Source organism: Medicago sativa, chromosome 8 (assembly GCF_051527215.1).
Source record: "Medicago sativa cultivar Bolivia chromosome 8, Bolivia_mono, whole genome shotgun sequence".
Lineage (NCBI taxonomy): Eukaryota > Viridiplantae > Streptophyta > Magnoliopsida > Fabales > Fabaceae > Medicago > Medicago sativa.
In genome coordinates, this window is record NC_140756.1 from 87,245,614 (window position 1) to 87,263,117 (window position 17,504).

Below are 17,504 nucleotides of genomic sequence, written 5' to 3' on the forward strand. Positions count from 1 at the left end.
TTGATAAATGAAATTACTAATTATTGTCAAAAAAGGTTAAAGCATCACTTAAAAGAAAAGGTTTAAAGAAAATTCCTTTTATTTGTGATTCAAACTAACAAGTTATAAATGCATGGATGTCAAATAGTGAAATTAGTAAAATCAATCAATTAATCATTTCGATGCTTTCTTAAGGGAATAATTTGTGTTAATACATTTCGTCAAAAAAAAATAGTTTAACACCGAAAATTCGCACAAAGAATAAATTAACCCTCATATTAACTTTGAATTTTGAAATTGAAACACATAAAAAAAGTGATATTGATAATGGTAATATTACCCCAAACAAATTGATATTGGTAAAACTTCATTCGACTAATCTCTATCTCTATCTCAATTATAAACATTTCCCCTATTTTATTTGGATAGTACACGTGGCAACCTTATATTGAGAGGTGTATTTAATGTTTTTTTTTTTACTTATTTAATGTTTTTTGTTTTCTTCATATACAAATGTCTTCCTTCAAACTAAAATACACGTGGCATGCTTATTTGGTAAACAACATTAATTGCTTTCAAGGAAATTTACATGTAGTTATTGATATAAGCAAAACGTTTTTGTTTATATCTTAGGAAATGTTTAATTGGGCATAACAGTCATTGATTAAGTTCACACACACAAATAATTATAGCAAAAAACGCGTGAGATTATAATGTATCTATACATTAATCACATACGTTCTTTTTTTTTTCCCTTCATTTTACACACATGTAAATGTTGGCTCAGTTGGTAAGGAACGACCACTTCCCTTCAGAAGGTTGTGTGTTTGATTTCCGCTGCCGATGTGAAGACGGTGTTAGTGGGTAATATGTAAGTGCATCTGTAAGTGTCCTTTGGGCCCAGAGGCCTGCCCTGACCCTGGTGGTGACCGGAGCCGAATCCACCTAAACTTTCTGTAACAAAAAAAAAACGACCGATCCAAATGACAAACATAGTTGCATAGATGCAACGAGTTTTTTTTTTTTTCATTTAATAGTTGCATTAACTTTTTAATTTGATACACTTGGTTGGTTTACGATGTAAACACAATTACGGCATACATGCAATGATAAGTTTCAACTCTTTTTTTTATTGACAAATTTCGACTCTTATTTAACTCTAATTATAAGTAAGCCAGACTAACCAATCAATTTTTATTAAATTTTTTATTTACTATTTAACCCAATGACAATGTAACATGTGTGAACTTCATATAGATAACTCAATCATATTGCATGGTTTTGTGTATCTTCGTCATAATTTTTTTAGTTTGATTAGCCGGTATTCCTTCCTTATTTATTTTTATTTGCATCAGATATTTTTTAATTTGATTAACTATCATTAAAGTGTGCTTAATAGAAATGATGAATGATGTAAATTTACGGCATAGAGGCGGCAAATTGACGTGTGATGTAAATTTATTAAAATTTCAACTCTTTTTTTTAGTACCTATTAAAATTTCAACTCTAATTATAAGTAACCCAAACCAATCAAATTTTATCGAATTGTCACCTTTTACTTTTTAAGCTAATGACAATGTAACATGTGTCATCTTGATGTCTTTGAGCCAATCAGATTGCATTCTTTTGTTTTGATTACATCATATTTTTAAAAAAATTTATTGGTTCAAATTATACTTTACTTATACTATTAACTTATATAAACTCGATGCTTCTTCAACCATTTCATCTGCCTATTTCTCTTCTATAGAGTGTTGTCAATATCCAAAAGAAAATATATTGTCACCAAGATCTGATAATCTCCAAGATCAACTCGATGAAGGAATCATGGAGCATAGTCGTTCGAAATAAGAAAATTCTTTTAAGAAAACTATGGTTGAATTGTTTGTGTTTGATTCGTGATGTCAATTGTAGGCGGACGTCCATTCTCCTTAGATATGATTCTGATATAGATGCATCAGCGTGTATATTATTTAGATAACTATATGTTGATCAATGATATGTCTTATGTTTTTTAAAGCATTGATAAATATTATCTTCATCGATCCTAAAACTTCATTATTCTAATATTTTATTTATGGGTTAATGAGTTAATCGTCACCTCTATTATCTTTTTAGTTATTGTCTCTCATTTCTGTGACCAAAGAAACACGGCTTATGTATATTCTCAAAGAAATGCATCAATGTGTATATTATGTGTATATTATTTAGATAACTATATGTTGATCAATGATATGTCTTATGTTTTTTAAAGCATTGATAAATATTATCCTCATCGATACTAAAACTTCATTATTCTAATATTTTATTTATGGGTTAATGAGTTAATCGTCACCTCTATTATCTTTTTTAGTTATTGTCTCTCATTTATATGGCCAAAGAAACACGGCTTATGTATATTCTCAAAGAAATGGTGTTCGAAATTGAGTTATTTCTTATTGTATCTCATTTCTTGAATTTTTTTATGTTTTAGCAAGTTCTCTTATTATCCAATCAATCACCAATAATTCGTCATACACCAACGTAAATTTCAGAAGAAAAAATTGTTTTCTTTTCCCAAAATAAGACAATAAAATGCATTCCATAGAATATTGTAGTTATTTACTGCAACAGTTAAGCTTCTAATGTGATTTCGAACCGCACCAAATGCAACTTTTTTTATATAATTTTTTTCCTTCATTTTTCGTATAATTTATTCGAGGTTTTATGATTGTTTTTCAATTAATTAAATGTAAAACCGAAATGAATCGATTTGATTATGATCAATCAATCATTCCCGTTATTAAAAACATTAATTTTGGTGTATTTATATATTTTATTTGTTTGACTGGAGGCCAATTTTTGTTGAATATATTTAGATCCATCGTGTTCCCTTTTTTAATTTGTTTATCGATATATATTTTTTTTAAGGAGTTTATCCGTAAACTTTGGAAAATATGAAGATCTTCAATTTTTTTCCGACTTGCACCAAAGAAACGATGATGAATACTTTCAATCCAATTTGATTTTTCAATCGGACATAAATAATGAGGCACATAAGGTCTATCTGTTGTGCATGATAGGATAACGACATGATATGTTAAATAGCTTGATAATGATGGGATAAAGTAACATGATATACATGTATCTTATCATGTGTTTGGTGTCACATAAAATGATAGGAGGTTACATCCATATTCACCTATAGAGAATAAGAAGTATTCATAGAGTGATAACGTGATCAAGGTTTAAACTCCAACTCCTCTAAATACGTGTTAGAGTTTCTAATAATTAATGCTATTTCTTATATCTAAAAAAAAATGGTGTAGCTTTAAATGAGATTATTTCATAATTATAGGCCTTTAAATGAGATTATTTCATAATTATAGGTCTTCATTCTACGAGGAATGTTTACGGCAATTTTTTTTTTTCTATTTTATTTTTGGAGAAAAAAAAAGAGGAAGAGTTTATTATATAATTTGTCTGTTTCATTGCAACATGGAATTTTGTACTGAATATTTTATTTATCTATTCAATCTATTTTAAAATTTACTCATATGCTTTAAATGGTCCATGTATCGGAGGGAGTATTTGTATTAGTCAAAAGGCATGAGCCTTAAAAAAAACATTAATTTCTAAAAAAAACACTAGCCTTCAAAAAAAATATTAGTTGCTAAAAAATGTAGGTTTTAAGTTTTAACAGTCCATGATTTTTTTCCCCCATCTCATGTTAATTTGTTGGTCATAGAAAGTGAATTAAATTTTTTTAAATGAATCATCTTAACCGAACCGAACAGTCAATATTTCAGATTTTATATCAAATAAGTGTTTTCCTTATAATCGAACGAAACCACAAGAACCATAGATATAAGTAAACTTCTCATTAGTATGAATGTATGATCAATGTAAACATTGATTTTGGAGTCAAGTTGGCTAATGAACTTCAAATAATAACAACAAAAATACATTTAACAAATTCTGCAAAGCAAAATTTAAAGGGAGTCAAATTCATGTTTTACATGCTTGATAGAGTAATGTAGTTAAGTTGTAGGTGGATTCTAGGGTGAACCATCAAATAAGTTGTTCACCGGTGGACCACTTATGTACACCATTTGATTTAAATTAAAGGTTTAGATGTGTTAGACAAAAAAATGAGAACATAAGTATATTTCTGCACACTATCATTGTTCTCAACTTTCTCGCGTTTGGCTCTATGACTCTGATGAGTTCTATAACACTGTTGAAACCTCGGTGTATTGCCCCTCCACTACCACCACAACCCCCCATTCCTAAAAGATTAATTCAAAAAATATAATTAAAAACTATGTTTCCTTAAAAAAAAATCTCCTTTTACTCCACCACTCCAATTCAAAATCTATGAACACCCTTTCTCGGATTTGGTTTTGGTTAAAAAATAAAACTCAATTCATAGTTTGAAATGGCAATAAAAGGAATTAGGTTGATGCCATAACTCACTCTATAACCCTTCTGTATACAATAAGGAAACAAAAAATGTTGGATACGAGGGTGAATATGAATTCTATTGTCTGGAATTAAAAGATGAAAAAGAAGAAACATGCTTTATGTGTGCTTTTTTTATTGTTGGGAAACAAGAATGTGAAGAGTTGGCGAGGTACCATTAATGGAAAAGTGGAAGGATGAGGCCAGCGAGAGAGGAAGAGGGAAAAAATGATATAGTGTAGGTGGTGTATGGTAGGATCTACGAGTGTGATGAATCCAATGGCTCTCAACTATTGATCAAAATGATCCACCGATGAACCACTTATTTGATGGTCCACCCTAGAATCCACCTAAGTTGTAATAACATTTTTTTTACGGGTTTAATAGCATTTCTTAAACTTTTTCTTATCACTAAATTATTTGTTGATAAACTTAATATTTATTTGACTCAAGCATTTCTCTAAATTAAAAACCACCATGTTGCTATAGTTTTTTTTACCACATTATAGATACAAAGTTTTTGCCACTATTTAAAAATTATTATCCTCCATTAGGGAATATGTAGAACACATGATATAGATATTTCCTTTCAATCGAATTTTCTCTTTCGAAATGGCGAACTCATGACCACAAGTCAAGTCCGTCATTCATTTCACTTTTGTGCTATTGTTTTTCATTTTTTGACAGACAAATATTAGTTGTTAGTAAATTGCAATAGCGAAGGGCAAAATTATAGTTCTCGGGTATCAAACCAGATACATCCGACTTAAACCTCCTTCAACGTCCCTTAGCTCACCTTAGTGTTGTTAATGGATTCTGCAACCAAACTTTGATCATTCACAATAATTAAAGAGACAATTATGCCTTGATAATAATAAAAAATGTATAATTACTTCATTGAAAATAATAAGTAAAAAAGTGGACATTGAGATAGAGATTAAATTTTCAAATTAATTTTTTTGAATTAAAAGGTTTTTTTTCTTAGCATTTAATTGGGTCTCGGTTTTTATACGAATCTAAAATTTGTCTTGACTTAAAATTCAAATGTACCCTCAATCACTACATTAACCCATAAATATAAATTTTATAGTATAATATTTTTAATAGAAATGTATATTACCAATTAACCGTCCATTATTGTATTTATAGTAAAAACAATGAGAATCAAATGATTTAAATACAAAGATATACATATGGCAACATGTATTGAAAAATAAATTAGGATGCGAACTTTCTTACCTTTCCAATTTGATACCTTAAATATTAGTTCCTTTATTTGCATTCTCACATATTTCATCTATTGCAGACTAAAGTTTGTGCTTTTTTTTCTTCATACATATGTAACTCACTTATCACGTATTAAAATATTCTCCTAATTCATCAATCATAAAAAAGTTTAATAAACATGCGTTTTATCAACTGAGCATAACACATTCATGTCTTTCTATGATTAGTTTTCACCAAAGACCAAAAGTGAAGGAATTTAAAATAATACAAAAAATTTAAATATTTTTATTATATTTAATATAAAAAATTAAGAAAATGACACCTAAAAATAACAAAACATTTCATCATAAAGTTTGGAGTTGAGGGAGTTTACAATTTGTTGGATCATCATATTTGGCTTAGAGAAACTCAACATCTTCATTGAAAACACTTAAGACAATATATATATTGGACATATCACTTATATGTTCATAAATATCAAATCTTGCTGCCAATGTAGAATTATAACTCACACATGACACATTATGCTCTCTATGTCTATGATATGATAAAATAGTCAAATAAGGTCAGAGGTACAATATGGTAAAAAATGCGGGTTGGTGACGGTTTCATAGATAGATATTGTTTTTTCTCTCCTTTCTTTCATGAGAAGAGAGAAAGTTATTCCCTCTGTCTCAAATTAGGTGTCCTCTTTCCTATTTGTCTATTGTCTCAAATTATTTGTCTATTTTATAATGTCAATACAACATTTATTTTTCGTTATCACTAACATACCCTTATTTATTGCATTTCAATCATTATTATCTCACTAACAATAATTAACAAGAGAGTTTTGTTAAATGATACACATTTTATCAATAAAATCAACACTATTAATAATTTTCTTAATAATCGTGTAAAATTCAAATATGACACATAATATGAGACAAAAGGAGTAATTAGAAAAATAAAGATGATGAAAAAGAAATTCGAACATGAGAGAAATGACAAGGAAAAAGAGAGAGTTACTGGTGATTTTATGGATTTATTTACCAAAAATATTAGACTCATTCGAAAATGTCTCATCAATTTGAAATGCTTAATAAATATGTATTTTTCAACTAAGCATAACACATCCATGATAAAAAAAAAAAGTGGATTGGTGGTAACTTAATAAAGGGATGTTTTTGTTCCTTTATTTCATGAGAAAAGATAAAGGAAATTGTAACACCCACGGCTGACGAGGACAGGGGAGTGGTCGCCGGTGCACAAGGCATGACAATGAGCGGCTCCCGACAGTTTCTAGAGGAACCGAATCACATCGGAATGAGAGGGATCCTAAGGCTGTGTAGGTATGGGACTACATGGTTGAAGGAAGGCTTATAAGAATTGTTTGGTACTACCTATATCAACAAGATGCATCTTCTTTTCGGTAGCTCATTCCATAAGAACTCCACAGTTAAGCGTGCTTGACTTGGAGAAATTTTGGGATGGGTGACCTACCGGGAAGTTTCCCGGTAAGCGTGCGAGTGAGGACAAAACACGCCGAAAAGACTTGTGTTGGTTTGTGGGGTCAGTCAGCAATGCTTAAAGTCGTCTGGGATGTTACAAATGGTATCAGAGCAGACCTCTCCCAGTACGGTGTGGTTCGGGGACGAACCAAGCGGAAGCTGGTGGGCATGTAACACCCACGGCTGACGAGGACAGGGGAGTGGTCGCCGGTGCACAAGGCATGACAATGAGCGGCTCCCGACAGTTTCTAGAGGAACCGAATCACATCGGAATGAGAGGGATCCTAAGGCTGTGTAGGTATGGGACTACATGGTTGAAGGAAGGCTTATAAGAATTGTTTGATACTACCTATATTATCAAGATGCATCTTCTTTTCGGTAGCTCATTCCATAAGAACTCCACAGTTAAGCGTGCTTGACTTGGAGAAATTATTTTGGGATGGGTGACCTACCGGGAAACTTCCCGGTAAGCGTGCGAGTGAGGACAAAACACGCTGAAAAGACTCGTGTTGGTTTGTGGGGTCAGTCGGCAATGCTTAAAGTCGTCTGGGATGTTACAGAAATTAAAAAAAAGAAAGAAGATGAAAAATAAATTTGAGATAGAGAGAAATGATATTGGTAAAAAAAATAAATAAGAATTATGTGTTTTGTCAATGAGGTTATAAAGACCGGAGTGAGTTGTAGGGATTTTGAAGGAGTTGAAGATTTTGTGCAATTAATTTACCAAAAAATTAGACTCGATTAAAAAATGCAAGACCATTTAAAGATGTCTACTGAGCATGTATTTATATGATATTGGTTGGATAAAAAAATGCGTGAAAACAAACAACATCCAAAAACTTATATTTTATATAAAAAAATTAAGCAAATTAAAATTCAAAAACTAAAAAAATAGTTCATTGTAATGTTCAGAGTTTTGCGGGAGCCTACAATGGGTTGGACCATCACATTGGACTAAGAGAAACCCTACAAGTGAGATTAAGATTACATCTTCGCCTAAAATTTTAAGACATTAGGTATATTTTTTTATCTCGCGTATATGTTACTCAATATATACTATTGCACCCAAAGTAGAAGTTTAACTCACACATGACACATAAACATCTCTCCCTTAAATGTGAGATTTCAAAGATGGATAAGTTCAGAGGCACAACATGGTAAAAACAATATAGGTTGATGGCGATTGCAAAGATGGATGTATGTTTCATGCTTTCACGATAAGAGATAAAGTAAATTAGAAAATGCAAGAATATGACAAATGAATTTTAACTTGGGAGAAATGATAAAGAGAAAAAAATAAGTAGTGTGTTTTATCAGTAAGAGTCATTAAAAAAATGCCACTAAATTTAAAATAGGTAATTATGCTACCAAAATATTAGACTTATTAAAAAAAATGTCACTTAATTTAAAATATCTAATAAGCATGTATTTTGTCAACACATCATAACACATATACATTTTTCCATTGTAAGATCCCACAAAATACCAAAAGCGATGGAATTTGAAATGATAGAGAGGTTGAATAATTTTTTTTTTTTTTGCATGATAGCGAACGACATTCAAAACCCAAATTTTTGGATAAAAAATTAAACAAATAAACTCAAAAACTAACAAAACAAATCGTCATGAAGTTCATACTTCCGTGAGAGCCTACATCGATTTGTATTATCACATTAGACTGAGAAAAATAACACAACTGAGATTCACATAACATCTTCTTTCAAAGTCTTAAGGCATTATGTATATGAGTAATCTCACTTATATGTCGCTCGCATCTATTAATGCCGCTTACAATGTGGGATTTTAACTACACTTGACCGTTAGCATCTCTCCATTAAGTGTCAGGATCTCTGTGTCCGTGATCCACTACCAAGAACCACTCCCACTCCCGCTCCCCCACAATATTGAACCGGGATGTGATACCACCGTTGAAATTTCTGGAGGAGCCTACACTGGTGTAGATCGACAATTTGGAGAAAGAACAACCATACAAGTGAAAATGATATCACCACATCTTAATCCAAAACTTTATGGCTTACATATATATATATATATATATATATTTTGTTAATTAACACTTGATATATCATAATATTCTTTCTCTCAGATATGACAAAATTCTAGCCCGTGCTTGGCACGGGTCCACATACTAGTTTACATTTAATTTATGTACGTAAGTATGTAGTGTTCGGATCCTCTCCTTCCATCTTTGTCCTACACTCTCTCTAGATGGATGGAAGCAGAATTGAGAATTGACAGTTCTTTTTGTTCAAAAAAACTTGACAAAAAATTAGTGTGAATTTAACCAACAATATTCTAAAAGGGGCGATGATAATTTGCGTCCTTAAGACATAAGTTGATAAATTAAATATAAAAGTATTTTATTGAAATTCGTTTATTTAATTAAATTTTAATTTTTTATTAAATTGAATGTACAAAATTTATGAGAATAATTTTACATTTTGATTCTTTACATACGTCCTTAGAGCATCTTCAATGAAAAATTTGTAAGGAGATTAAGTTTTTCTTAACAGCTTATTTAAATTTGGTTTCATAACCACTGTTTAGAGACTACCTCAATGTCACATCACACTTGAAAGGAAAATTAAGCAACTTATATAAAACTCACACTTTTAATGGTTTTTTTTTATTTACAACTTTTAATTTAAAAAAAAAAATAAACCGACTTTTAGTTTGATAATACATCGTGATTCCTTCAATGAAGAGAATAAAATTAGGAATGTTCATCATTTTATTAAATTCATTGAGAAACATTCTTATGACACAAATTAACACCACCTTTATAAAAAATTATTAACAAATGTATGATTCTGATCAAAGTCAAAACCCATGATTAAAAGTTTTTAAATCAATTAATTAAGGCTCGATTTGTTTTGCTACAAGACAAATAGACAATCCCCAAAAAAAACAAATAAACAATCAATCAAGGAATGAAGGCAGTATGTAATATTGTTGAAGTGAAGACAATCACTCAATTCACCAACAATATACTTTTTCTCTTACAAAAAGAAAATATTTTGTTGAAGTGCCAAAATATGCCTAAGCTTGAGATTTGGTTCGGTCACAAGTCACCACCAACTTTTTAGTGCACAGAACTGGATTTAGATGATGTCCCGCAAAACTTAGTTGCATCGTTTAAAACATCTCTCTTAATTTGGTAGATAAGCTAGCAACATCCACAAATTAAAGACATTCTCAAAGTTTTACCAAAAAATCTCAAAACCAATTCTATAACTTTATGTTGCTGGGAAAATATAATCTTTAACTTCATTTTTTTCCGTCTAAATTTCCATATGTATATAAATTATTTTAAAAATAAAATAAAACATGGTATTATTTTTATTTTTAAATTGAGAAACGATAAGTTTTGTTAAATAATTAGTAAAAAAATGTTGAATCCTTATGTAATAAAATTTTATTGAACAAAATATTATTTGGTATGATTTGCTTTGATAAATTATAGGCTAATGTTAACTTGTGCACTCAAGGCACAAGTTAAGAAGTAAAAATAGAAATGTTTTGTTGTAATTAATGTATTTGAATTTAACTTTTTGACTTTTAACTAATTAAATGCACAAAATTTAAGAAACAATTTCTACTTTTGAGTTGCTTAACATGTGCCCTAAGGGCACACGTTAACATGACCCTAAATTATATGGTATAATTGATATACTCCCTCCGTTTCAAAATATAAGCAAAATTCACTTTTTAGGTTCATTCATTTAATGATGTATGTTGTCCATATGACAACATACATCATTAAAAGAATGAATTTAAAAAGTAAATTTTGCTTATATTTTAAAACGGAGGGAGTAGTATTTATTTAAAAAAAGCGTGCAAAGTAAACAAGTTTGACAGCACTTATTGATATTCTTCTTTACATGCATGAATTATCTAAAAAGAGTTTTGTATTTTGTCAAAAACAAAAAAGAGTTTTGTATTTTCCTTAAATTAATAAAAAAAATTAGTAGCTGAAAAAGTGAGTACTCTTTGAGCGTGGAATCCAGCTTTACTAGACTTGAATTCACCAACTTATTTCCAAATGTACCGACGCAGATGCTAACGGATGAACCTAACCAAAGATTCTCTCCAAGTTCACGCGTCTTTCACTACCAACTTTTTCTTACTGTTGTTGAATTTTACCTATAAATTCGAGACTCATTTCTCACTTTTACACCCGCACACCTTCACACCACACCTCCAAGCCAAGAAACCCTTCTTCAACCTCTCAACAAGGTACTCTCACCTTTTTCTTCATTCCTGCTTTTGCCTTTGTTTTCTTCTTCTAGTATACATTTCGTTTATCGCTATTAAAGCATTTTTGTCATTTTTTGAGTTTTGTTTTGTTCGGTTAACCTAATTCGAAATGCACCATATCTCATTAGTTTATGTGATCACGTGTAATTAGATTTTGAGTTTCAGATCTGGTAGTATTTACATGCTAATATGTTTTTTTTTTATTTCACTAATTGGTCTATTTTTGTTCGTACATGGTTCAATTTGTGGCGAGTTTGGCAAAATCACGGTGAACCAATGTGATGTAGCAGTAGCTTTGAAATGTTCATGTTTTGGTATCACAGTGAATTCGCCAAAATCACGTCAAGCCGCCGTTATTTTGGCAAATCTATTTTGATTCCAAACATACACTTCTCTTATTTTATTCCGCTAACTGAATATTATTGAAAGTGCTTAAATTTTGATTTTAATTTTGGTCTGTAGTGCAATGGAATAATGATTTGTGCATGATTGAAAAAATGGGATTTTTATGTGGATTTGTATTTTAGAGAAATGGGATTTTTATATGCATATTATTTATAAATTAATTTTTGGGAAAAATGGGATCTTTTATGTGAATTTGTTTTTTTGCTTTTGTAAAATGGGATCTTTTGCTTGGATTTATTTTTTGTTTTGTTGTTCATTTTGTGTTGGTTTATTGTGCAGCTACTAACGATGGCAGCAGAGACCTTCCTATTTACCTCTGAGTCCGTGAATGAGGGACATCCCGACAAGCTTTGTGATCAAATCTCTGATGCTGTGCTAGATGCTTGCCTTGAACAGGACGTAGACAGCAAGGTTGCATGTGAAACTTGCACTAAGACTAACTTGGTTATGGTCTTTGGTGAGATCACAACCAAGGCTAAGGTTGACTATGAGAAAATTGTGCGTGATACCTGTAGAAAGATTGGGTTTGTTTCTGATGATGTAGGTCTTGATGCTGACAACTGCAAGGTTCTTGTCAACATTGAGCAGCAGAGTCCTGATATTGCTCAGGGTGTACATGGTCATCTTACAAAAAGACCTGAGGAGATTGGTGCCGGTGACCAGGGTCACATGTTTGGCTATGCCACTGATGAGACTCCTGAATTGATGCCTTTGAGCCATGTTCTTGCAACCAAGCTTGGTGCTCGTCTCACTGAGGTTCGCAAGAATGGTGCATGCCCTTGGTTGAGACCTGATGGTAAGACTCAAGTCACTGTTGAGTATTACAATGACAATGGTGCCATGGTTCCTGTTCGTGTCCACACTGTGCTCATCTCTACTCAACATGATGAGACTGTTACCAATGATGAAATTGCTGCTGATCTCAAAGAGCATGTTATAAAGCCTGTGATTCCTGAGAAGTACCTTGATTCCAAGACCATTTTTCACTTGAACCCTTCTGGCCGTTTCGTCATTGGAGGTCCCCACGGTGATGCTGGTCTCACTGGTAGGAAGATCATCATTGACACTTATGGTGGTTGGGGTGCACATGGTGGTGGTGCTTTCTCAGGAAAAGACCCAACTAAGGTTGACAGGAGTGGAGCTTACATTGTGAGGCAAGCTGCTAAGAGCATTGTTGCAAGTGGACTTGCAAGGAGGTGCATTGTGCAAGTCTCCTATGCTATTGGTGTGCCTGAGCCTTTGTCCGTGTTTGTTGACACATATGGTACAGGGAAGATCCCTGATAAGGAAATCCTCAATATTGTGAAGCAGAACTTTGATTTCAGGCCTGGCATGATCTCTATCAACCTTGATCTCTTGAGGGGTGGCAATGGCAGGTTCTTGAAGACTGCTGCTTATGGACATTTTGGTAGGGAAGATGCTGACTTCACATGGGAAGTGGTGAAGCCTCTTAAATGGGAGAAGGCCTAAGTTACCTCTATGCTAGGAGTTTTGAACCTTAGAATATCTTACTCATCTTCAAAGCTTTTACCCGTCGCGTGTCTATCGTAGTTTTTGGTTTTTGTTTTTGATTTTTCTTTTTTTACATTAGCAATATAAAAAGTGCTCTCAGTTTGTATGTTCAATGCAATGAATGCATTTCACATTATATCAATATATCAAAGAGAGTATTCCATCCAATATATGATTCTTCTGTCGATGAACTCATGCAATTCACTCCTCAAAAATGTTTGTTTTTGGACGAACTTGTGTATGAAGGAAGAATAAGTACAATCGTTCAGTACCATTAGTACATACTGGTGTGCTTGTTTGCAAGTATTAGGGTAAAAACCTTTTGATATGGCTGGGCTAACAAATCTTTTGATAATTTATCTTTCCACTCTTCTCCTTGATTCTCACGTGCTCTTTGAAGCTCTAGAAATGAGTTCAAATTATGAAACCCGAGCAAAGAATATTTTGAGAAAAAAAAAAAATAGGGCGCGCGATAAACACAAAATGAAAAACTAATAGCCATATTTTTTAATTTGCATCATGAAAAGAAAAAAAAAATAAGCAAGGGTGTGATTGAAGAATGGGAGTAAACATCTCCCAACAATGAAATATGGCTGGGCTAGCAAACCTCATTTCGGATTATAAAATCCAAAACCCGAGGGCATTTTTGAAAATTCGGAGGGCGCGGGTGAAGTAGGGAGGATAAGAAAAGAAATTCTCTAACCTTTTGTCGTCATGACAGTTAACACCCTTAATTGGGCTGGCCATGGCCCAATCATTATTTTAAATTTCTTGCATTTCAATTGGAGGAAAATTGCTCTTGTCACTTCTATTTTTGCTCCCACACACCATAAAAATACTAAAATACTCCACAATAATTTAATGCGGCTCGGGCAAATGTTGTTGGGAAGCGAGCGGTTAACCGCCGTTGAAGGTATTTTGGTATTTTTGCAGTGTGTGAAGAGCAAAAATGAAAGTTAAAAGAAGTGCTTTCCAATTGGATCGACAATTTTGATCAGAAAAACGAATTGTTAATTATCGAAGGTAAGGGAAAAAAATAATGTTAAGAGAGATCGTGCATAAAATATATGTAGTCTAATTTATGGATAGAAGATAAAAATGTTGCAAGGCATCTCCGAATATGTAATTTAACATAAATGGGTTGTGCAGGGATATATCACAAATTCACAATTCAAAACTATCAAAAGGTGGTAAAATGATTCTCCTTTATCTGTGTAAGCAATATTTTTTTGTAGGGTAGAGTGTGTGGAATGAGGTGGTTTTATGAAGAATGCATGTGACAAATTTGGTGTCTTCAACAATTATCACTTTATTACATGTTATAGGCGTGTTACCATAAGAAACAAAAATTGCACATTGGAGGGCTTGGCTACGTATTAATACCTCACATGGAATAGTAGCAAAGGCCAAAAATAGTATCTCATGATAAGGTTATGTATTGAAATTATATTATTCTTCTAAGATTTTATATTTTAAAACATAAAAGATGGTTGGGTGTTCGTAATATTCGTAGGTTTGATATAGTTTTGTTAGGACGGAGGTGTTGGGGGTTAAAGCTGCGCAGGAAGGGTCCCTTTGGTATAATGTGTTGTTGCATAAATATGGGACGGGGCAAGGGATCATGGTAGGTGGATTATAAAGTGTCGTCTTGGTGGAAGGATATTCGAGGTATTAGGCGTGAGGAGAGAAGTCTCCTTACAAATTGGTTCAATAACCAATTGTCTAAGGAGTTTGGTGATGGGAGACATACTTATTTTCGATTTGATCCTTTGTTGGAGGGAAAGAGGTTATGTGATTGTTTTGGTAGATTGTTTAGTCTTTTCAACAATAAACCAGTGTTGGTGGTAAATATGTGCAATAGGGATGGGTGGTGGGAGCTTAGCCCTAAACAACTGGGTTTGTTTGTTAAGAGTGTGCAGGCATTTTAGAGAGCTGATACTAGTTTGGGGGTGAGTGTTAAAAAAGTGCAGTGGAGAATTAATTTTTCTAGCTGCGGATTGGTGGATTTCTTTGGCAGGTAATTGGTGTTTACTAGTAACTGATATTTGAGCACATGGAATGTTATACAGATTACAGGGAGAATATGTATGTTTGGAATATGCCTATGGAAGATGTATTTCTAAAGGTATTAGTTACAACAGTGATATTTAGACATCACAGATTCTCAAACATTCATTTAATACTTCATTTTTTTCTCTATCTATCTAATCTTATCACATTAATCTTTTTTTCTTACAAATTTTATCACATTATTAATCTATCACATCATTTTCTTTTGTAAATTTTTCTTTCAAGATGTATATACACCTATTGAGGTGTCCACGTCTACCAAATTGTTCTATTAGATAAACGTACAAGATTGAGGATGGGAGATATCAAAATGTTGATGTAATCATATTGAAGGTATGAAATACTTTTCAAGTATGCATGAAATTTCAGCTTGAGATACAATAAATAAAGATACTCCGTCTAGAATCTAAGACAAGAGGTCCATTGATTTGTGTTTGAGATACAGTAATTATGTTGTTTAGTTTTTGTTTAGATAATAGTTTTATTTGATTTAGTTATCGGTGTACTGTATTTTTTGGGGTGTTATGCTCTTTGCGTTGTCTTTGCTTTTGCTCTAATCTTTACCCATCTTGTCTAAATTAGTATTTACTAATTCAGTCGGCATTTTTGCTTAGGAAGTCAAAAGTAAAATGTCAAATACTCTATTGTCGTTCTTTGAATTTAAAATAACAAATATTTTTCCTAACACGAAATCTATACGGTGATGAATTAGTAATTGAGAAGTGTATAAACAAATAACAAGTTGTCGAGAGAAGGAAAAAACAGTATAACCATTTGCAATTAAACAACAAAACAAAGCTGTATTTAAAGAACAAAACATATGAAAAGCAAGACAACATGGCCCAGACACTCGCTGCTGGAGGCTAAAAGAAAAAGACAGATCTGATCTAAGGGAAGAAATGGTAGAAGAAAAGTCATAGTTAGTTATGGTGGTACCCCATACATACGTAACATATCCTTATGATAATCCCAGGTGAGGTGACATGATATATATGAATCAAAACATTATTAAAAAATACTCCCCAATTATAAAATCTCTTTATTTAATATAAGTCAGTTTATAATTTTTTAGATATATTCATATTTTTTTAAGTGTAAAGTTTCAATTTTATGTCTCAATATATTAAATATCAATCCGCACTCTAAATATATAAATTTATTTATGGTCTTTTATCAATCAAATTATACTCATGAAAGTTTTATGAGACACAATCATGTAGGCAGTTTATTAAGATGTATATTAAGTTTTATGAATAAACCTTAAAAAAATTAAGTTGTCTTTGGTTTTTTTTTTTTTTGTTGTTGTTGAAAAGGCCACAAAGAAACTGATATATTAACAGACAAAATCAAACCCCCTCAACACAAGATGTATCAAAAAAACCTGAAAAAAATAGGTTACAAAACAATATCAGCTAGGGAAAAAACAACCAAAAACAAGCTAAGTAACTACTGTTAAACAAAAAATAGGATTTCGCCTCCATAATTGGTAGTTAAAATCGAACAAAATGTATTTCGATTTAAACCACCAATATGAAGCTTTACCCTTTCACAAAGGGCATGCGAATTCTCCTCATTCCTTTGAAAAATGTGTTTGTTACACTCCTTCCAAATAATCCAAGCAACGGATAGCCAGAAGCATTGAGTTTTATGTGAAAAGGCCCTTAAACGGCCAAACTGATATATGTGCTTTAGGATCCTACTATTGTACAAAGTAGAGAAACCAAACCACCCGTAAACTACCAAAGTATGCCATAAAAATTACAATTCACAAAAAGATGGTTGACATCCTCATTCATACCACAGGTCGTCGTGCATTCTTGATCGGTACCTGCTATGATGCCTTTAGTGTATCTTGGTAAATAAATTGAAATATTTTCTTCCAATAAAATTAATTGTTTTAAAAAGAACTGATGTATAGAATATTACTCCCTCCGATTCTATTTATGTATGTGTAAAACAATTATAGTATAGTATATAAAAATTGAATCCTTAAAAAATTGAATTCTGCTCATTTTTATTTTTACTTAGTAGCTGTATAATCTTAGACTATAGTTTACTGTGTACGGCATAATTTAAACGTACAGAAGATCACGTGGTTTGCAT

General features: G+C 32.0%; 1 protein-coding gene across 1 annotated transcript; it reads left to right on the forward strand.

Annotated features, from left to right (window-relative positions):
• The first annotated feature begins 11,336 nt into the window (after positions 1-11,336).
• Positions 11,337-13,499, forward strand: LOC146902793 (S-adenosylmethionine synthase-like). The gene is made up of 2 exons (XM_085738878.1): positions 11,337-11,393; positions 12,099-13,499. The coding sequence occupies exon 2, from the start codon at positions 12,108-12,110 to the stop codon at positions 13,287-13,289; it is 1,182 nt and encodes a 393-aa protein (XP_085595004.1). The 5' UTR covers positions 11,337-11,393; positions 12,099-12,107; the 3' UTR covers positions 13,290-13,499.
• Positions 13,500-17,504: the final 4,005 nt, after the last annotated feature.

Coding starts and splice junctions, on each gene's coding strand:
- LOC146902793 (XM_085738878.1), top strand. CDS start 12,108: ATGGCAGCAGAGACCTTCCTATTTACCTCTGAGTCCGTGAATGAGGGA.